We start from the raw sequence: 23,649 nt of genomic DNA on the forward strand, positions 1-23,649 counted from the left end.
ATGGGCTGAGCAGGAATTGAGAAGGAGAGAGGTCAAAACACTAACTTCAGCATTGGCTACTGCTGAAAAATTAATCGAATATAAAAGGAAGCATGATTCGGTTAATAAGGACAATGGTGTTGTTAAGAATAATTTTAAAAAGAAGGATAAAAATGAGAAGAAGCCCAGGTCAAGAGAGGCCAAGGCCAAGCCGGAAGAGAAGAAGAAGACGGACAAAGCAAAGAAGAAGGTTCAGTGCTTCATTTGTGATAGAGAACACTTCGCAAGGGACTACCCAAAGAAGCGACTCCTTAATGCTGCTCAAACCAAACTTGGGGATGGTGGAACCGAGCCTAGAATGGGCTCTATAACATTGTTGAATGCTTGGATGATATAGTGGTGTACAACAAAGGCTTGGAGGAGCACAAGGAGCACCTTCGCAAGAACCAGTTGTATGTAAAGAAAGACAAGTGTTCATTTGGGCTGCAAAAAGTATCCTTTCTTGGACATTGGATAGGGGGAGGACGAATTTGGATGGACAGCAAAAAGGTCGAGGCCATAGGGGATTGGCCAACTCCCACTAAGGTGTGTGAACTAAGAAGTTTTCTTGGTCTTGCTAACTATTACAGGAAATTCATCAAGGGGTTTTCAGAACTTGCCGCCCCCTTGACTGACCTTCTCAAGAAGGACTATTCTTGGCATTAGACGGAAGCATGCCAATTGTCCTTTCAGCGACTCAAAGACTCCATGATGGCTGAACCGGTGCTGCAACTTGCTGACTTTAGCAAGCCATTTGAGGTGCACACGGATGCCTTAAATTTTGCCATTGGAGGAGTGTTGGAGCAAGAAGAACACCTTGTTGCTTATGAGAGTAGGAAACTCAATGAAACTGAGCAACGCGATACTGTTCAAGAAGGGAAATGATTGTTGTAGTACATTGTTTACGTACTTGGAGGCACTATCTATTAGGCTCCAAGTTTATTGTAAAAATTGATATTGTTACTTGTAGCTACTTCTTGACAAAGGAAAAGCTCAATTCGAAACAAGCTTGGTGGCAAGACTTTTTGGCCGAGTTTGACTTTGAGATGATTTACAATACGGGGAAAGCCAATACTGCTGCAAATGCCTTAAGCAAAAAGACGGGTTCTACTACGCCTTTTGATGGAGAGAAGGGCAAAAGGGTATTGGTGCACATACAGAGCACGACACCAAAAAGCATTGTTAGAATGCGCACGGAAGAGGCAGGGGTGCGCGAGGCACTATGCGAATAGCACTCAGCAGCCCCAACTTCCAATGCGGCAGGCAGCAGGCCCTTCACGCGCATCACGCGCGATGCGATAGCAGCTGCGCGAGACAGAATTGAGCGCAGGCAGCGCGCGCGGACTCAAGCATGCACAATGCGCAAGAGGCTAGCGAGTGCACAAAAAATACTTATGGTGGGGTTTTTGCAACTGAAATGAATGCCATTTTTTGTTTACAGGCTCTTTCGGTCATAACTCAGATCTGTGCCACCATTCTTGACAGAACTCGCACTGGACTTCGCCAAGATGCCCAGGCCTATGGCTTGTGCAGGCCGCAACATTAGGAAAAATGAGACGATTTTGGCTTGAGGACGGACTGCTCAAGACCAAAGGTAATAGACTTTACGTGTCAAAGTATGACAACTTACGGCGTGACCTCTTAAGGGAATGTCACGATTCTTTGTGGGCAGGACATCCATGTCAAAGAAGGACGTTGGCCTCGCTCTCTGGCCAGTATTATTGGCCAGACTTGGAGAGCGATGTGGAGGAATTTGTGCGCACATGTCTTGTCTGTCAACAGGATAAGATTGAACAAAGAAAGCCCAGAGGCTTGTTACAGCTTTGCCCATTCCAAAACGGTCGTGGGAGTCTATTTCAATGGACTTCATTTCTGGTTTGCGCAAGAAAGACGGGGTAGGGTCTATCATGGTAGTGGTGGACCGGTTTATGAAGTACTGAACATTCACAGTAGTGCTAAGTGATTGTACAGTGGCGGAGGCTGCTCGAGCATTCATGGCATAGGTGGTGAAGCACTGGGGTGTGCCCACAATAATCATAAGTGATCGTGACCCCAGGTTTACAGGAAAATTCTGGACCGAGTTATTTAAACTATTAGGAACTTCTCTTAATTTTTCCACTAGTTTTTATCCTCAAATTGATGGCCAAGTTGAGCGCATAAACGCTTTGTTGGAGCAATATTTGTGCCACTATGTTGCAGCTAATCAAAAGAATTGGCCAAACTTGTTGGACGTGGCCCAGTTCTCATATAACTTGCAGAAATCCGAATTCACAAGGCATAGGCCTTTTGAGTTGGTAACAGGACAACAACCCTTAGCACCTATGGGACTCATTCCAGATATCTCACGGAAGAGTCCAGCAGCTCATCAGCTGGGGGGGAGATAGAAAGACAAAATAGAATTGGCACGGGTTTTACTATATAAGGCTGCTAAAAAAATGAAGAAGTATGCTAATTTGAAGAGGAGGGCATCTTCTTTCAAGGTAGGTGACCAGATCCTATTGAAAATTAGACCTGAACAAATTTGTCACCTAAGAAGCAAGAACAAAAGTCTTTTGAAGAAATATGAAGGCCCCTTCCCTATCATTGAACAGGTGGGCAACATAGCCTACAAATTGCAGCTGTCGAAAAGGTTTAAGTTCCACAATGTTTTTCATGTATCAAACCTTAAACCTTATTTTGAAGACCCAAACCCGGATAGAATAGTTGACCAAGGGCTCCAATGGATGTATCAACTACTTTTGAAAACAAAGTAAAGTACATTATTGCAGACCGAGAGGAGCGCCAAAGGGGCAAACCCCGCAGGACGCAATACTTGGTCAAGTGGCGGGGTCAACCAGAAAGCGAGGCAACATGGCAAGACGCTGCCGAATTGTGGCAGTTCGAGAAGGAGGTGGCCGACTATTGCCTGGGGACGCAGACGCATGGTGTGGCCAGACACCAAGGCCGAAGACTGTGCAAGTCCAATGCACAGCAACAGCAATGACGGCCAAGGCCAAGTGCAATGGCACGACCCAGAGGGGCGCACGCATATGGCTGACCCGACATCAGTTGCACAAGAGGAAGACATACTTGAGCTTGCCAAACGGATGGCCAAGCAGCAAGACGTGCAATGACCCCAGCAATCAGCCAAGGCAGAAACCGCAAACGCAACAGACGCGTCCACAGCACATTACAAGTAGAACACGCATGACCCGGGCAGAAGGCTCATTGGCGTTTGGGGTTGCCGAAGGTGAAGTGCGCGTGCGGCACAGAAACTGTGGGCTCGCGAGCGCATGAAGCAACAGCATGGGCGCCCAGCGCATTTGGGGTGGCCATGTGCACACGCGACACAGAAGTTGTGGGCGCATGAAGCAACAGCACAAGCGCCAAGTGCATTTGGGGCTGCCATGCGGGCTCCACAGCGCGCACATGCATGCACATGCAAAGTGGCCAAATCTAGGAGGTTGCATTTCGGGTTTGGCCACTCCCAGGTGTTCCCTATGACAACTAGGACTCATTTGAATGCTGACTAGGCGGCCAAACCGAATGGAGACACCTAGGACGTCCACATACAAGATTGAGACCAAAAGGAGCAAATCAAGGGATTTGGATAGGGAGCAAATCAAGGAGATTTAATAAGGGAGGATCTCTGCTCTCATTAGACGGAAGCATGAGAGAAGGGAGGGGTCGAAGCCTATAAATACCAAGGCATTCGACCCTTGTAAATCATTCACCATCTTGTAGAAAAAGCTTGTATAGCACGTGAGGGAGAGAATTGTAGAGAGACTCTAGTCCTCCACCTTGGTCGACCAACATTGTGTTTTTAGTCATCAATACAAGGTATTCTCCCCTTCTACTCTTATTGGTTTCCCTAGTTTTCATACTATTGTTCGACTTGGGAGGAAGGAGTATTGTGACGACTATTTAGAGACAGAGGTTGTACTGTTTTCGAAGGACTGAGAGCAGACCATGCGAGACTTAGAATTTTCGCCAGCCTAAAGGAGTTTAGGCTCGTTTAAGCCCGTGACGGGGGTTAGTCAACAAACATGAAATTTGAAGTTCATCTTCATCTTCATCTTCATTTCAATCATCTACATAAACTTCATCTTCAAAATGGGTGTTAGTGTGGACGAGTTGATGTCTACTGGAAAACAGTTTCCAGTGTTAGTGCCCCCAAATGAGAAAAACATGGAAAATAAGAGAATTAGTAACTTGTAATAGTATATTTAATTAAAATATAATACTTAAATATTAAATTAGGTAAAATAAACATTATTACTACACAAATAACTAATTTAATGTATAACTAAAATAAATTAATATACTAATTAATTGAATTATATATTTTATTAGTTAATGATTATTTTTTATTGTACATTAATACAGTAATTGTGTGAGCCAATTAACTGTGCACATGATTAATCATAAAAAATAAATAAATAACGTTAAAAAAACATAAACGAATATAATACAATTAGTTATGAATTTATTGATAATATATGGTATTCGTTAACATAAAAAAGTCATGATTAAACAGGAAAAATTTATCAAATGCTAACTTTAACACACTATATACTTTTTAGTATTATTAATTAATAATATTTTTGCATTAAATTTAAAACCATTAATTTTATTAATTATAAAAATGAGTTAATTAAACCAAGTGCTTGAGTTAACAATATTTTAATTACCACTATTAAATCACTAAAACAATAGAGTAAATAAAAAATAAATATGATTAATAAATAAAAAAATATTATATGAATAACATATGTATTTTTTTCATTGTATTAATTAATAATATATTTTGACAAAATTAAAAATAATTAATTAATCAAATGCATACTTTAACTATATTTTATTTGCCACACTTAAATCTCAAGTTTAATATAGTAATAAAATTTAAAAAATATTAAATAAATACATATACAACTTTATTAATAAGCTAAAAGAAAGATTATTCAAATAATGAGTACGTGTCTTTAATATTAAAATCATCAAGTTACAAGTTTAGTACATATAAACGACACATGTTCAAAAGCAATAAGATATAACTATCATTTATCATTCCACATGGAAGTGGCTATGGCATCTCAAAATTGTATGGCTCTTGTGGATTCTAATGCACGCTGCCTCCGAAAGCTTGTTACTTGGCTACCCTCATCCTCAAGACCATCGCTATCGTCGCTGTCTGTATCCTCCATTGGTTTGTATCCACCAAGATCGAGCATTTTGCTATCATCTTCGAAGGTCCAAATGTTATATGGTCGAGCAGTTGGTCGTCTTCTTACAACCATTTATAATTTAAATCAGATATGGTCCTCATGGAAAAAACTTTATCAGACAACCTTTATCCGTCACGAAAATATAAACCATAAAAAATAGAATTCCATGTGGTGGATATGTATAACACCTGAATCTCCTCACCACATGGCAAAAACATTTCATAGCACTTCAAAAATTATCAACAACATTCTAAAATATTTCAAAATTAATTAAACTATTTTCACTATTGCATTTGCACTAAACAATGCAAAAACACACACATTAAGTCCAAATTCACCGAACACCCCTGGTAGAGCCCCATATGACTTCGCAGACACTACGAATTGTACCTCGCCAATGACGTGAGTCGGGTTTCGTTGGCTAATGGACACCCATGTAAGCAACTCAGCCTTGTTTGAATTGGACTAAAAAACCTCTAATAAAACCTAAACCCTAAACCATCTAACCCTAAAGTCCCTAAACCCTAAACCCAACCACTTACTAAACTCTAAACCCTAAACACTTATTCCAAAACTTAATACCCTAAACCCTAGACCCCCTAAACCTTAAAAGCCTTAAACCCTAAACCCTACACCCTAATTCCAGACCTTAAACCCAAAAAACCCTAGACGTTAAAAACACAAAACCCCCAAAACCTTAAAAACCCTAATCCCTAAAAATACCATAAATCCTTAACCATAAACACTAAACCCTAATTCCAGGTCCCTTAAATATCGAACACCAAACCCTAACCCGAATCAAGAATTTAGACCCTAAATCGTAACCCTAAATCCCACAATTATGCACAAATAACCCCAAATTAGGCACTAAAACTAAAATTAAATCAAATAAAACACTAATTTAATGGAAGAAAATTAGGGTTTATTCATACCTTCTGAAATTTGGGGAAAACCGAAGCCAAAGTGTGAAATAGAAGTCGAATGGGTAAATCGAAGTAGAAATTAAGCAATTGATGCCCAAATGTCAAAATCGAAGAAAATTGAAATCAAAATGGGGGAAATCGAACGAAATCGGAAGGTATTTTGGGGGAAAAGATAATAGCGAGAGAGAGAGAGAAGGGAGTGGGAAGTCAAAAGGGAGAAGAGAGGCAGAAGAGAGAGAAAAGAAATGGAGGCCAAGAGGGATAAGAGAGGGAGACCGAAGAGCAAGTTTGAGAGAAGAGAGGGAGGCACAAAGACAAGAGAGGGGGTGCGGGAGAGAGGGCGAACAAAATGAAGAGGAGATGACCGAGAGACGAAGGCCGGAGAGCGAGTCTGAGAGAATAGAGGGAGCAAAGACGTCGGGGGCGCAGGGAGACGAGAGAGGGGGTACGGGAGAGAGGAAAAAAAAAATGAAAATGAGAAGAGAGCGAGAGAGGGAAGGTGCGAGGAGAGAGGGAAAAAAAATCGTCGAGGGTTCGAACCCCGACGTTTACTTCATTTGGATGATTGGCAAAAAGGATCGGAAACTAGATTCCATAAATTATAACGTGGAGATGATATTCCGTTTCATCTTAGTCATCGAGATGACTTAAAGTCGGGCGCTATACTAACGATGTCAGGAAATGAAGTGAATAATGCGGCTAAAGTTCATCTCCTGCGTCAAGTTGACTAACCCCCACTTTAGTGATAATTCAATGCAGCAACAATTCAATATCAATTGCTCTTTATGTTATGTTGTTGCATGTGACGTTATTATCTAAATTATTAATTAAGCATTTAAATCCTAAAGATTTATCTTCAATGTATTAAAAAAGGACAAAAAGGCAATAAGAGAGATAATAGGGTAAAATAACACTTAAAATTCTGTAATTCCTAGAATTAAGCAAAAGTAGCAGCATAGCACTTTCAGATCCATGTTTCACGTTTGACTAAAGCTATCTCGTCGCTTTTTTGCTGTCATTATGCATATAACTTTGGTTAGTAACCTCCATCACTATTCCCGACTGTGGAACTGGATGGATTAAACAGAGAATTTGCCCATACGCACCCCAATGCATGTGGGGGCTGGGTGATTTCAGGTTTGAACTGAGAAAACTGTTATGGGTCCAGGGTATCGGTTAATGGAACTATCATTTCATGTTAAAGAGTAAATGGAAGCATATCAAAAGATATTTTAGAAATTTCAAATCACAAAGAAAGTAAGGACTTTAAAGATCTAGAACCCTAGAAAATAAAAGAAAATGAAAATTTAACCATTATTATTTTCAAAAATAATTAGTAAAAATGAGATAACAATCGAATTCTCACTTACTTTTCTTTTCTTTTCTTTTCTTTTATTTCTATTCCATAGGATTCCAAACAGACCCTGAGGGTAGGGATGGAATAGGCTTACACATCAAGGGGCGGGGGCCTCTGCAAGGCGGAATCTAACCCTACCCCCAAGAATATGCATCAATCAAATAGCAACTTTGAAGGTCTATACGAAATACACATCTTTCCAGAGTTACTTTGAAAATACTTAATGGCCAGGAGAGCAATGAAGATAGGTTTGTTTACTTGATTAGTTTAGATACCATCTCCGTCATATGCCTTCCATCTTTCTATCACAACCATGAATTGTGGATCCCTCTTCCTCACCTGAAGGGAGGACCAATCCTACACTTTCAGAAACAAAGAAAACCGAAGGCAAAGTGGACGTATTTTTTTTCTTTTGCACATATAATTCTAGCAAACAAAATCGAGTAAATTATGCCAGGAAAATCAGAGCACTTGAATCATACCTCAACCAGTGGCTTTTTGCCATGCAGCAACATATCAATACTCCTTTCAGTCTGAATAAGAAAAGATTGGACATTACAACAGATCAGTTTTAGTCATAAACATTAGATTATGAAATATGAGTTTAACATCTATAAATCAATATGGATTTTTTAAAGAATTTAGGAGTCTTTACTCACCCGATGAGTAACCCAATTGCTTCTTTCTCTCATCTCAATCAAGAAAGGAAATGTTGGAGGAGCTTTTCTTTCAAGAATGCTTTTCTGAGAACCTCTAGCTCGAGCTTCATCGTCTCCCAGTGTAACAGTTTCCACTCCCCCAACCTGATATTCAGTAAGAGCATAATGATGCGCTATGGTATTCATCACCATTCAGAAGTTACTAAAAGTTAACGAGACCAAACCAGATCACTGAGTATGGGATTCTTTATGATATTCTGAATCCTTTCTCCATGAGCAGTTCCTATTAGCATTACTCCTCTTTCTGCAATAGATCGACAAGCTAGGGCCTCTGCCTCTGTACCAATTTCATCAACGATAACCACCTCAGGCATGTGATTTTCAACTGCTTCAATCATAATTCTGTGCTGCATGGATGGGTTTGGCACTTGCATTCTTCGAGCACTGCCAATGGCTGCATGGGGAATGTCCCCATCCCCCCCAATTTCATTGCTGGTATCCACAATCACCTATACGAGTCATGAATGGGCAGACAAAGATGTGAATAAAAAATGGATAAAATTTATCATATTAAAAGAAAGATACTCACCACTCTCTTGTGAAGTTCATCTGCCAAGACACGTGCTATCTCACGCATCACTGTCGTCTTGCCTACACCAGGCCTGGTAGGATAAATATTAAAATAAGAAGACGAAATGATGTTCCATATGAATATACCAAGATGGGTAAAAGCAAATAAAGCACATGTAAAGTGAAATGGGATATAAATTAACCAACAACGAGCTAGAAAAGGAGAAGAAGAGCAGAAGAAGGAATGAAAACAGAAGATGAAAATGTGAGAGAAGAGTGTTCGAAGAAGAATTGCAAAGACTCTAATTTGGATGGCATGAGGAGACAATGAGTTCTCATCCCTTTTTTATAAACGATTCATGCCAACAAGGACAATATTGCCCTTAGTGCTACAAGTTTAGAAAAATGAAAAGAATACAAATGGAACTCTTTCTATGAATCTAGACTCTCTTACACTTCCATCTAACTAGAGAATATATGTCACATAAATTCAACTTATTACATAAAGAAATAAAACCGAGACTTGGGCAATGACTTAGTAAAGAAATCTTCAAGCTGGTCTTCAGATCCAAAAAAGGGTGTTACAATCTTTCCACTTAATACTCTTTCTCAAATGAAATGTTAGTCGACTTTAATGTGTTTGATACATCCATGGAAAACTAGAAGAGTTGTAATAAAAATTGTTGCCTGGTATGGACATAGGTAGAGGAGTTCCAACACCAAACTCCGACAATAGGGACTAATAACAAATTTTAAATTCAAACAAATAGATAAAGCCTATCTCGTAAAATCAGGGAAAAAAACATAAAAATAAAAGAGTTCATAAAAATGGATAATCACCCAACTGCAATGAGGCGGGGTCTTGATAGGGCCATATGCTCCCTAGTGTACATTTAGGTGATCGGTGGCATACTGTTGTCCCACCAACTCTCCCAAGTTGGACGAATCATGACACTGTCGAATGTAACTCCTGATGGCTATGATAATACTCAAACAAATTTGGGTCCAACTGCTGCAATGTATCACGAAAAATCCAAGTGTTGTCTGAATCTGCGCCCCCCCACACACACACCAAACACTCACATACCACTAAGGTAAGGAAAGAGTTAATCTCAAGCAATGACGCAAATCACACCTACTAGCCAAGCACAAACACTTAGGATTAATTGCACACAGGTAATAATTTAAGAAAGAGTTAATCTCAGTCAATCGAAAAAAAGAGTTTCGAGGTCAAATTTAGGCACAAGTGGGTTTAACGAGGAAAGAAAATAAGGATTCTCGCACATGTGAACTGGCATGCGCGTGGAATATTAAAGTGCATCGGAGGAGTCTTGTGGGGGTGGGGGCGGGGCTTTATTTCCCCCCCTGGACTTGGGTCATCCTTAATTTTTTGGTTCAGCAGAACAGAAGCCCTTTCAGAAGGGACCTGGTTCAACATTGGTGAGGAGAAATGGCAACGGTTCGGTGCAGGTGGTCGACGAAGGTTCTGACTAACGGCGGAGGCGGCGATTTCGGCAACGACAAGGTTGCAGTGTGCAAAAATGGCAAAAGGGAATCAGTGTTAGTGAGAGGCATCAGCGGATGGCATAACTGAGGGTCCCATGATAGACGACAGTGACTGAAGGTCAAGAGCAATGGCGAGGAGGTCGGAATTGATGAAGGAGGCTGCAGATGATCAGCACATGGCGGGAGTCACGTAATGTTTTCTTTTCTTTCTTTTTTGTTCTTTGTTTGCTTCATCTAATGGGGAAAGGAAAGCAGATGAGAAATCGGGGAGGAAAAGGGGAGATGGTGTTGCTGAAGAGGAGAATGGGACGCACACCGAAGGGATCTTCGGCTCGGATACCAAGGTGATGAGGGGTGGTTAATTAAATTGTAATTAAGTATACCTGACGGAGCAAAATTGACTGGAATTTGGTAGAGTTGAAGAAGAAAAAGAATCGAGCAAAATAAGAAGAAGAATCGAGTAGAAGAAAAGGAGAGAGGAAGAAAAGGTAAGAGATAATTTTCATTCATTAATCAATAATACTCTCTAATCCCAATTACGACTTATTAATAACAAAATTCTAAATTCTAAACTCAAACAAATAGATAAAATCTATCTCGTAAAATCAAGGGAACATAAAATAAAATAAAATAAAATAAGAGTTCATAAAAATGGATAATCACTCAACCACAAAGTGGTGAGTCCTATGGGGCCCTATACCTCCGAGTGTACACTCAAGTGATTGGAGGCATATTGGTGTCCCCACCAATATGGGTCATGGCTCAATATTTGGCTTTAGCACTGGATCCTGCAACCACCAATTGCTTTTTACATCTCCACATAAGTAAGATACCTCCAAAACAGGTACAATAGTTACTAGTTAATCTCCAAATAGTTTTATAACCTACATAGTCAACATCAGAATAGCTAGACACATTAAAATAAATGCAGTAAAGTTTTCCCTAAGCTCCTTTAAGGTACCTAAAATTCTGTAAAATGTTTCAACGTGTATCAAGGATTTTCTATGAATTGGCTAACTACACCAACAAAAAAAAGATGTCCAGTCAAGCAACCATGTCAAAATCAATTTTCATACAAGTTGCCTGTATATATATATATATATGTGTATATATATATATATGTATATTTTGAATGCGTCGATGAATTAATTAAAGAACCAGATGACAAGCTAAAGGAGAACTCCCCTTACAACAAGAGATTGAAGGGAGACAACATCATTTACTGATCTAAGCACATGAGACCAAGTACAATTAAAGTAAGAAACAATATTAAAAATTTGATGAAAAACTGTCCAATATCTCCAAGGAAGATCGATAGCATTTCAACACCAATCAATGACAATCTTGGAATCTCTTTCAATAATAAGAGGATCATTAAAATGATCACGAAAAAAGAGAAACCCCTAAAAAAGTGCAAACAACTCAACTAAAGTAGAATCTGAAATTCCCAGTGGTCCTAATTAAATAAGAAGTTTTGCACCAGAAGAATCACGAATAACCCTACCAAATCCAGCTTGACTAGGATTCTCAATAGCACTTTCATCAAAATGAAACTTTACATAGCCAATCGGAGGGGGAATCCAAATAGTCATACTAGGAGTCTGAGGGGGAACTGTCATACGAGCAAGGATTTTCCAGTTGTAACGAAGAGAAGAATCTACCATGCTAGCAAATTGAGGTTGAGTATGAATCCACGAGGAGATGTGACCAATGATAACAAAAGCAACTTCATTTGCAAATCTGAACTTACAATTAAACCTTCTATTATTCTTTTCCTTCCAAGTACCCCACAAATTATGGACTACACAAGCTGAAAGAATAATTTTAGCAAGCTGCCTGTATTGGGCCTTATCTTTGAAAATAGGTGTCACTTCATCATGCAAGGAATCGACCTCCATTAGGGTGTATCCCCTGTTTCATTAAATAGGCTAGTTATACATTTCCACTGAGATAATATTTTACCTGACTTATTTTGAGTAACCTCAATCCCAAGAAAGTATTTCATGACCCCAAGTCCTTAGTTTGAAAGTGTTGCCCCAAATACTTTTTAATTTCCATTATGCCTTGGTTGTCATCCCTCGCAATCACAATATCATCCACTTAAACAATCAATATAATACACCCAGTCTCTCGCCTTTGAATGAATACTAACTGAGCCACTTCTCTCGAACCCAAAAGTCATCACCACTCCACTGGAATAGTCAAACCAAGCAAGAAGACTCTCCTTGAGGCTATAAATTGCTCTCTTGGGACAAAACACCTTATCTACCTTCCTTTGAGCAACAAATCCTAAGGGTTTCTCCATGTACACATTTTCACCTAAGTCACCATACAAAAAGACAACTTTAACATTGAATTGATGCAATGACCAGCCTTTATTAACTATCACAATCTATGAAGATACAAAGAATTTAAACACGCTATAGGGGAGGTTTCACCATAATCAACACCATAGGTTTGAGTGTAAGCTTTCACAAACAACCGAGGCTTATACCTCTCTACAGTCAGCATCATGTTGACTAAAAACCCGCCAGCAGCCTACAGTCTATCTCTCACAAACTGAGACTCTCAACTACTCCATTGCAACTTTCCATTCAGGATTTTGTGATGCCTAAGTATATGAATTAGGAATAGGCATAAAAGTAAGAGAAGACATAAAGAGTGTAACAAGGTAAGAATTTATCAAAGGAAACGAAATTAGAAATAGGATGCTAGTACATTCTCTTACCCGTTTTTGTAGAGCAACGGGAATATTGAAATCAAATGGAAGAAATACAAAGAAACCTCCATCGGAAGAGTAGGTAGGAGAGGAACCATGAGTATCTGAAGGATGGTCAACACTATAGAAAGATGAGGTCATAGACCCAAGCATAGCAACAAGTAATGATAAAGGTGGAGGTAGCAACTCCTTAGCACCAGCAGAATAATAAGAAAACTTCTCATAGACAGTGACATCCACAAACACAAACCATTGACCAGTGATTGGATAAAACTATCCACATCCCTTTTGTACATAAGAATTGTTAAGAAAAATATATTTGATAGATAGAGCACACACTAAAACTGTAGATAAAGCACATACAATCAAACACTTTTGAAGGGAGAGAGAAACATGGAAGCTTTGGTTGTTAAATCTAGAAGGGAACATGAACACTAAGGACAATGGAGGGAGTTCTATTAATAAGAGAGCAAGCAATAAGCACTACCTCTCCCATAAAATTAGTGAGGTACGTTCATATGGAACAATAGAGCACGAGCAGTGTCTAAAAGATAGTAATTCCTGCGCTCACCTACCCCATTTTGTTGAAGGGTACAAGAGCAAGATGATTGGTAAACAACTTCAGGAAACATAAAAATCTTGGAATGACCTACTAGTGTATTTCATTGCATTAACAAACCAAATAATGTCAATAGTGGACTGAAGTTAATACTTCATTTCATAAAAAAAGGATAAATAAACCACCTACTTCTGCATGATCCATTAGTAAATATACCCAATTAGCACGTCTAAAATATCATTAAAGAAACAAAGTATTTACGACCACTTAAACTGGGAAAATGACATGAACCCAAGACATCCGAATGTACTAATTGATACAGGTGAGAACCACTCAATCTACTTTTGGCTAGAAAAACAACTCAAATGGTGCTTGCCCAATTGACATAACCTCAGACCCAAAATTTTGAGGATCCCAAGGACGGTATAAGCTTCTTCAACTTGTCAGCAATTGGCTGACCAAGACGGAGATGCCACTTAGAGGCTAACACCTAAGTCTTCAAGGCTGTAGGAGATGAGTATAAAGCACCAACCAGGATTATAAGAAGGACAGATGTGAGAAAGATGAAGTACCTGACATAGTAGATGCATCAGAATCAAACACCCATGAAGTAGGAGATAGAGAGGCAAGAAAAGCAGATATATCTGACTATGCCATAGAAGCACTAGCAAGAGGAGGGTGGAGCTTGTAACCCCATGAAGTAGCACGAACCTGCATGAACTTCTGAACCAACCGATGAAGACCATTCTATTCATCATTACTATGTTCAAGTCTAACTAATTACCTTCAACAGCTTGGTTAGCCAACACCAGAGGTTTGTCAAACTTGTCCTAGCACTTGTCTAGAATGTGATTAGTAGTTCCACAATGCATGCAAGGAGGTCGATTCCCTCAGCCTCTACCTCAACCTCTTCCTTGCTCTCTATTCTTCCCCAACCACTACCCCTTCCAAATGAAAAAACATTGTTACTAGACACAAGCACAAGCATCACCTTTCATATCCTAAGTAGAGATTGTTGGCCCTAACTTTAAAGTTGTCTCGTCAAATGAAGGCTTTGCTGTACTGGCTAGAATCTGAGCACTAACGACTTCATAACTTGGTCTATGGCATGTAAAAGTCTAATGATCTTAACTTCCTCTAATCATTTTCCAGCTTTTCCATATCTAGGAGCAAGGATGATATTTGTGGATCTGCTGCAACACACCTTCTGTCTCTCCGACAAACTACAAAAAGTTTATGACAGAGAACATTAGGATAAAACCTAATTATCCTACCTTTTGTCCCCTTACACCTCACTTCCCAGAAGTTTCCAAAAAGTTAAGAAAAATACAGAAAAGACTTTCTTAGAAACTAGAAATTGCATAGTTCTCAACAGAAACAATAAATATAAAGTAGGAATTCCAATGAACTGGAATCCCTTCATACCTCCCCAGAAATAAGATGCTTTCACCATATTGCAAAAGGTCACGAACCATGTCAACATGGCCACTCACTGCTCGACCAACCCGACAAGTTAACCCCACAATCAACCCTTTGCGGCTTCTTATTGCAGATATTCTATGGAGTGTGCCCACAATTCCTGCTCTGTTGTCCCCTCCAAACTCTCCCACTGCTCTCTGAGCTTCCTCCAACTCTTTCATTGATATCTGATACGCATAATCAAAAATAATTAGTACAGGATTTCTCAGACAGATATGCACTGAAAGGACTTCAACTTTGACATTGTTCAGCTCACAGAGATGACTCAAACTTAACTGATTAAGTGCTTATCAAACGAATTAGAGATAAGAGATGGCACTGGAAATAGAAATTGTTTCAATCATGAAGCCTTACCTCTGTGTTCCTCAAATATTGGCCACCAGGTTCACCACGGTAACGAGCCTCTGGCAACCGACCCAGGTCCAAAACAACCTACTGGTAACAGTCTAAAATGAGCAAAATAAATTCAACAGAGGAATCCAGTTACAGAATCAAACAACCCACCTCCAGTAACTGTGATCGTCTTGATTCATTTTGAAGATTATTGCGTATATCTTCTGGTAGAATCTGCAAATCAAATGATCTGCAGTTGTCACAAAAACGCAAGAAATGTAACTTTTTGGCAAAATAGTTTTACATCAAAATTTTAAGCACTCTACAAGTAGAAGCACATCTCATGAATATTAGCTGTTAAGTTGGTGGATTCCAAAGTTTGCTTCAGGCAAAGTCCAATTTTCAGTTATAAAAATATTATATTATGTTAAATTCTTAAACTACGACCAAAGGCTTTAAGTAAGACTACCTAAAATATATTTGTATCCTTTAATGTTTTCTGGATCTTAGGCATGTATCTTTCTTTATAACAATTAGAAATAGGATTCCATTAAGAGGGCCCCTAAAGGAGGCACACATATATATTACTAACAAGAGAATTCCAACACGTAAGAAAAATAAAAAATTTAACAGCAGAGGATTCATAAGACTTCTAAAAAAAGACAGCAGGGATAAACACATAACTGATGCAACAGGAAAAGGTAGTAAAAGCATCCTGATCATTGTTAGAGTCAAGTTGCAACTGCAGGTAGACTGGCAATTTTACCCAAAACCTGCTATACTGTTTTATGCATCTTTTGTACAAGAATATAAGAGAAAAATTCTTACCAAACAAGGATTCGGGTAAGTTTACAAATTTACCCACATACCATTCAATAAACAAAATACAGGCAATCCTTGTTCTATACCTGGGTGTAAAGGATAGCATTTTGTTAATCGAAATCATACACATGTTAATATTTAAACTAAGAAAAGATCGCAAAACTTAGTTTCCTATGGATCTTCTCTTTTCACAAGAAACTTTCCTCTTATAGCTTTTCAGCACTCATTGCTCGTCTCTTCCCGATGAGTATCAATCTATTAAGGACTAAATCTGCATATTGAGACTCAGTTTCCTCTTTAATCTATTCTCATTCTCATCATGAGGTTGAGGAGACAGATATCGACAACCTATTCATCTATTATTCTTGAAGAAGTGAATGAGAGGCAACACTAGGAAGCAGAGCAGTCACATGTAAATCTCATTAACAATCTGGATTAGGCCAGAATACACACAAGAGGCTTAAGTACAGCGTCAATAAAGTACATTTTAAGTTAAGTGACAACAATACCCCAACACAACATAATAAAGGCAGAAATAAAATGTATAAAGATAAAGTTACAATTATGTCTGTATCTCCTTACAACCCTCCTCAAGCTAGGGCATAGATATCAAAGAGCCCTATCTTCGAAAATGCAAGAAACGCCTTCATCTGAAGAGCTGTGAAGATATCACCAAGTTGACCAGCAGAATGGAAAAGGGTGGAATTATTTTTCCACTCGTCACAGCTTCTCCAATGAAGTTGGCACGGAACAACCCTCGGCTGTGATACTCACAGGACCGAGTAGCCAGCTTCATTCAATTGGAATAGCTGAGGGTGGAGGATTTATGAAGAGTAGTTAGTACCTGTTCTTTATTTGACAATCTTCTCAAATTGAAATAATTAGGATGATTGAAAAAGACTAGTGTGACAGTGGCCTCAAGCCCTACGTCTGCAATAAACACTAGGGTCTAGTGAGCAGGGTTGAGTGGCCATTTCTACCCTTCATCGGGTCCCCTAATAACCGACAGGAGACAACTGAATAAGGAATCAAGCCAGATTGCAAGCTTATACAGCCAAACTCAGAAAATGCCGGGCTTGGCTGGTTTAAGATATCAAACCCATTTTGAGTCTCCAGCTTGGAAACACCTAACCAAGCCCGAACATTCGCCAACCGGCATGGCACAGTGCCACCCCTACATCCAAACATCAATGTTCAAAATTTAAGTTAAAAATCAATATAATTTATTATGAAGGTGTACAAGCCCAAGTGAATGAACCCACCCAAACTGAGTCACACTGATTCTTAAAATACTGGTAAGAGACACACAAGCCACACTACAGAGGAAACATTATCTGTTTTCTTGAATAATCTCACTGACTGAAGTATTATGGTTAGTTTTAATTTAACCAACTATAGGAGGCCCAAGTAATTTGATTGAACTCCAATGGCATCGGGAGATAAATATTTTTTCTGTTCATGTAATAAACCTATAATCTGTAAGAAGGAAAACATCAACAGTAGATCACCACAATATGAAAAGGCAATCAGAACTCAGACAAATATCTCTAAGCGGAGACAAAAATGATAAGTACTAGTTCAAATAAATTTTCTCAAAATAATCGCAGAAAAAAGGAGTCGATGAACACAAAATCAATGAAGAAGGAACCTCCGAAAATACAGTCAAATTGGAAGAGTAGGTATGTGCAAGGCAATAATAGAGCCATCATAACCATTGGTAGCAGCAGAACATGAAGTATGGAAAACCAAGTAAGAAGAAAACCCCTCTGTACCTCCAGAAGCGCACGGAGATCGTCTTCCACTACAACAAATCCATCTTCGAATGATTTTGATACTGATGTTCGCTGACTTCGACAAGAACAGTAACGGAAATGGAAGCCTCGTTTTGATGGTTGGAAGGCAGAATCAAAGGGCTTCGGGCGGAAGACAAAAGACGATTTGGGCCAGAGTTTGGGAGATGAAACTGTAGTTAAGTTCATGTCCGTCTCTTCGTCAATCGTCACTCAGTTCCTCCAAAACCAAAATGCTACAGAGGATATGACTTCGAAGATGGAAAATGCAAGGATGGAAGCCCGTGGAACCTATGTCTTAAGACGGTAAGGATGCTGGACAACTGAAACGGCTAGTTTCAACCCAGATTCTCTTTGCATGACCTTGACAGTTTCCCTTTCACTGCTAAGAAGATTTCTCTGCTAGACTTTTACAAAAATTTATTTGATGGTAAATCTATAGTTTGTAGATTAAATATGTCAAATTTATGATTCGTAGTGGTTTGGACAAAAAATGCAGGTTACTTGCAGGTCTGATCTAGTCAACATTTCCCCCCTCGGGCGATTTTAGTGCACTTGGTGGGGAAGGTAAAGTGAAAGTAAAAGTAGATCAGCTACTAAATCTAGTGGTGGCAGCGAGCCGAGTCGATCCCTGCTTATGTTCGAGTCGAGTTTAATTTAAATATTTTGAGCCGAGCTTCGAGCCGAGCTTCGAGCCGAGCTTCGAACCGAGCCTCATCTCGAGCTTAAAATTGTTATCGAGCTCAAGCCCAACGAGTTCAAGCCGAGCTCGAGCCTCAATATATATTTAAATTTTTTTAAAAAATATATATCAAATAAAATATATATAAAATTATGCATATATTTTACATAAAATTGGGCATGACCTCTACATAAAATTGGGCATAACTTATATATATAATATGTGTATAAGATTGGGCATAACCTCTACTTAAAATTGAGCATAATCTATATATATAATACTTATATAAAATTCGGCATGACCTCTACTTAAAATTGGGCATAATCAATATACATAATATCTGTATAAACACTCCATAAACACTCCATAAAATTGTCTATACATTCCATAAACACTTCATGAAATTGTTTATACACTCCATAAAATTATCTAAACACTCCATACATTGCATAACATTATAAATAAACTTCATACAATAATCAAACACAACAAAATTAAATAAAATATCACTATCAATTTACAATCACCCAAATAAAAACTATAAATTCTTTAAATAAAATCCTATTACTATTACAGACTTACTAGAAAATTACAAGAAATATTTTAAATTTTTCTTAGGAAAGTTAAATGGACCTCTTATTACCTTTTCTAAGGAAATAAATAAAAATTAATAATTAATCTAATATATTATTATACTTATCAATAAATTTTTAATCACATAAAATGTCAAACACAAAATTGCTATGAAAATTGCCTCTTGCTCAAAGTATTATATCATCAACTATCAAATACTTATTCAAAAATTTTCTATATGGTTTTCTAACCCTTCTTGGCAAGAAAATCTTACTTGGAAAATTATATAATTTTTAAAAAAGAATTTATAATTAGAAAAATATTTTGAAAAAATATGAGGCACTAATGGTCCCTATATTTCTATTAAAAATGTCTTTTCAACATTTATTGAAAAAACCACTAATAGTCTCTAGAAACGTATTTCTACTAAATTATCTTTACAATTTATTTAAGAGCCATGAGGAAGGGACAAAGAGTTTTTTTTTCCTTGTTTATGATCTCGCACGTAAGGGTGGCTTTGAATAAATTATATATAAAATTATGCATACATTTTTAAAAATATATAATGATAGGGGAGGTTCAGGATTGAATTTCAATAATGGATTAAAATGCACCAATATTAATATTTTTTACTCCAATTGTTGTCTAGCTTGTTTTGTAATTTTTGAATTTGGCCATAATTTATTATGGCCTCCTTAGTGCCCCTAGATAAAAATTTATATTATAGGAAAAACTAAAAATACTTTTCCTATGATACATATTCCCAAAAAAAACCTTTAAATAAAATCTTATTACTATTAGTGACTTATTAGAAAATTACAGGAAATATTTTAAAATTTTCTTAGGAAAGTTAAATGGACCTTTTATTGTCTCTTCTAGGGAAATAAATAAAAATTAATAATCAATCTAATATATTATTATACTTATCGATAAATTTTTAATTAAATAAAATATCAAACACAAAATTACAATAAAAATTGCTTCATGCTAAAAGTATTACAGCATCAACTGTTAAATACTTATTCAAAAATTTTCTATACAGTTTTCTACCCCATCTTGGTACAAAAAATCTTACTTAGAAAATTATATGATTTGTAATAAAAAAATTCAATTAGAAAAATGTTTAAAAAACATGAGACACTAATAGTTTATAGAAAATTATTTCTATAAAATTTATTTTTATTTTTTTCTAGAGGAAAAAGTTTTTTTTATTTTTTTATTTTATGATCTCGCACGTGCGAGATCATCTTCTCGCGAGGAAGGGGGAGATTATTTCTCCTCTGTTCTGGTTTTCCGCCGAGACGACGCGGAGGGAAGGGGGTTACGGCGCCAGGGAGGACCTATTGTCGGGGATGACGGCCATGACGGAGTCGGCGGCGACGAAAGCGGCGGCGACGGAAACAGAGGCGACGGCGAGGAGAGGAAGAAATCGAACGGACGGCCACAGAGGCAGTCGGCGAGCAGCTGTGACGGCGGTATAGACGCCGGCAAACAGCTACGACGGCGGTGGAGGCGGCGACAACAACCGATGGGAGGGGTCGGCGGTGATGAGGGGGGAGGAAAAAAATTTCCCCCCCTCACTCTCGCTCCCGCTCCTGCTCCCTCGCTCGCTCGCGATCCCGTTACCGATTCATACCGATCCAACTCATTTCGAGCCGGCTCGCGAGCCGATGAACCGAACCTAGCTTCGGTCGAGTTTGGCTCGTTAAGGAAAACGAGTCGATTTCTGTGCTCGAGCTCGATAAATGATGAATCGAACCGAGCCGATACCAAGCTGAACCGAGCTGACTCGCGAACCGGCTCGGTTCGAAGCCACCCCTAACTAAAACTGAATGGGTGAAAGTGCAATTATTTTTTCATGTTAGTGTGGTCCATGTAAAGTGCACTATAAAGTACTTTCTTGTGTTAAGTGCCCAAAATAAAAATTTTTAGTGGAAACAAAAGAATGAATTACTTTTTATAATATACCTAAACAAATTATATACCTAAACAAATAATAAACCTAAACAAACATGATTACTTTTATAATAAATAATTTAATATAATATTAAAATATATTAACATAATAAATAATTAAATAGGATATATTATTAATAAATTAAGATATATTGAAGTTTAGTCTAAATTAATATAATAATTACGAGTTAAAATTAAATTATTAATTTAATTAATTATAAAAATAGAATACTTAAACAAAAATTTATACTTTTATAATGTCTAAATATCTTAAGTATCACTCTTAAATTACTAATTTAATATAATATTAACAGTAATGAATATAATAAATAATTAAATAAGGTATTTTATTAATAAATTAAGATAAATTATAGTTTATTCTAAATTAATACAATAATTACAAATTAAAATTAATATCGATCACGGAGAAAAAAATCCCACAAAGGCCGAAACAAAAGTAGCCCTATTGTGGGGTGGGGGTACAATTGCAAGGTGATTCGGCAGGTGGGAATAGGGGGTATAAGGTGGAGTTGTAGGGTGGTTTAAGTTTATTAAAACCAGTTGAGTTATCATTCCTAATTTGATCGGATCATTGATCTTGCCACATTGAGTTTTAAAATTTTAATTATTTTTAAATATATAATAAATCATTTGTAACTATTGCTTTATAACCTTTATTGTATATTCAAATATAAAAATTTATTTCTAACTATTCCATCAAGTTTTTATAAAAGTGATGTCATATTCATCCATTATATTTAAATCATAATTAAAACATTTAATATCACATTATAAGGTTGGGCCCCCTCAACATCTTAATTGTGATTAATAAACTTGGCCCTTTTTTTGGAGATGGGCTCAAACTTCCCAATTTTCGGAGGACTTTTATAGGTTTACTTTGCAGAATAGAACTTCATTTCATTATGTTCTCACGTTCCCTGGCGATGACACATCTCTTCCCTCTCCTCGGTCTTCTATTCTGAGCTTGTGCACTTATGGTTCTCAATTCCTCGCCCTCTACGCCAGGGGTGAAGGCACCGCGAGGAAAATGTCTCTACAGACGCATCTGAGATAGCTGGGATGCATTGCATACGAATAATTATCTGAGCTAGGAGCTGGCAAGGAAGGTTGGCTCTTCGACGATCCCTTCCTTTTGTCCACTCTCGAAGCTCATTCCCTCGCCCTCGCTAATCGTTCTCTTGTCCTCATCCTCCGCTAGGAGCATTCATCCAACCCCATCAAGATCAGACCATCAATTTCTCCTGTTAAAGACCATATAGATTTCGTTCTTTGAAGACCTCATGCAAGAAAATATTTTTAATGTTTAACTAGTGTACACCGACTACTATAACTATTGGGTTGAAGGTCTTTACATAAACCAAACCGCACCATTAAAGTATATCCTCAAGGAACTAAAAATTCAAAATTATCGCCTAATATGTACTTGACCATGACTGATTTACTACCCACAACACTGATTTTTTGGGTGAGAACTATATCCCAAGTATGATTATCATCCATTGTAAAAATTTCCTTGCCCCTAGCCTTGACACATCCCTAGCTGTTTCAATATATGATCAAGGTTCCAGAATTGTATTAACAGTATTGAGAGAATATTGGTTTTTATGATAACCGTGTTTTGAGTTTAACTCAATTTAGTTCTAATGGTCTATCCTGTATTTGAATGGTGCAATTACACTGTGGGGGGGGGGTTAGTCAACAAACTAGAAATTTGATCTTCATCTTCATCTTCATCTCATGCATCTACATGATCTTCATCTTCGAAATGGGTGTTAGTGTGGATAAGTTCTTCTTCATCTTCATCTTCGAAATTTAAAATCATTGATTTTATTAATTATAAAAATGAGTTAATTAAACCAAATGCTTGAGTTAACAATATTTTAATTACCACTATTAAATCACTAATACAATAAAGTAAATAAAAAATAAATATGATTAATAAATAAAAAGTATTATATTAATAACATAAGATAGATTTTTTACATGGTATTAATTACTAATATATTTTCACAAAATTAAAAGTAATTAATTAATCAAATGCATACTTTAATTATATTTTATTTCCCGGAACAATAAATATGAAGTTTAATATAGTAATAAAATTGAACAAAAATAATAAATAAATACATATACAACTTTATTAATAACCTAAAAGAAAGATTATTCAAATAATGAGTTCGTGCCTTTAATATTAAAATCATCAAGTTACAAGTTTAGTACATATGAATGACACAAGTTCAAAAGTAATAAGATACAACCATCATTTATCATTCCACATGGAAGTCGATATGGCATCTCGAAATTGTATGGCTCTTGTGGATTCTAATGCACTCTGCCTCTGAAAGCATGTTACTTGGCTACCCACATCCTCAAGACCATCACAATCGTCGTTATCTGTATTATCCATTGCACCTATTTGGACCGCATTACCTCCTCCACCGAGCTCGCCACCCGAATCATCATCTCCATCTTCAAATA

General features: G+C 37.5%; 1 protein-coding gene across 1 annotated transcript; it reads right to left on the reverse strand.

Moving 5' to 3' along the window:
- Positions 1 to 7,511: 7,511 nt before the first annotated feature.
- On the reverse strand, positions 7,512 to 18,297 carry LOC137950678 (uncharacterized protein ycf45). The gene is made up of 9 exons (XM_068797266.1): positions 17,922 to 18,297; positions 15,499 to 15,561; positions 15,349 to 15,426; positions 14,941 to 15,161; positions 8,751 to 8,823; positions 8,386 to 8,670; positions 8,162 to 8,305; positions 7,985 to 8,035; positions 7,512 to 7,841 (listed from the first exon to the last, which is right to left on the reverse strand). Exons 1-9 carry the CDS (start codon positions 18,126 to 18,128, stop codon positions 7,770 to 7,772), a joined length of 1,194 nt encoding a protein of 397 aa, XP_068653367.1. The 5' UTR covers positions 18,129 to 18,297; the 3' UTR covers positions 7,512 to 7,769.
- Between the last annotated feature and the right edge of the window lie 5,352 nt (positions 18,298 to 23,649).

The sequence above is a fragment of the Aristolochia californica genome, unplaced genomic scaffold, assembly GCF_029961685.1.
Source record: "Aristolochia californica isolate CCGP_79_NKW_82.1479 unplaced genomic scaffold, dmAriCali1.0.hap1 SCAF_14, whole genome shotgun sequence".
NCBI lineage: Eukaryota > Viridiplantae > Streptophyta > Magnoliopsida > Piperales > Aristolochiaceae > Aristolochia > Aristolochia californica.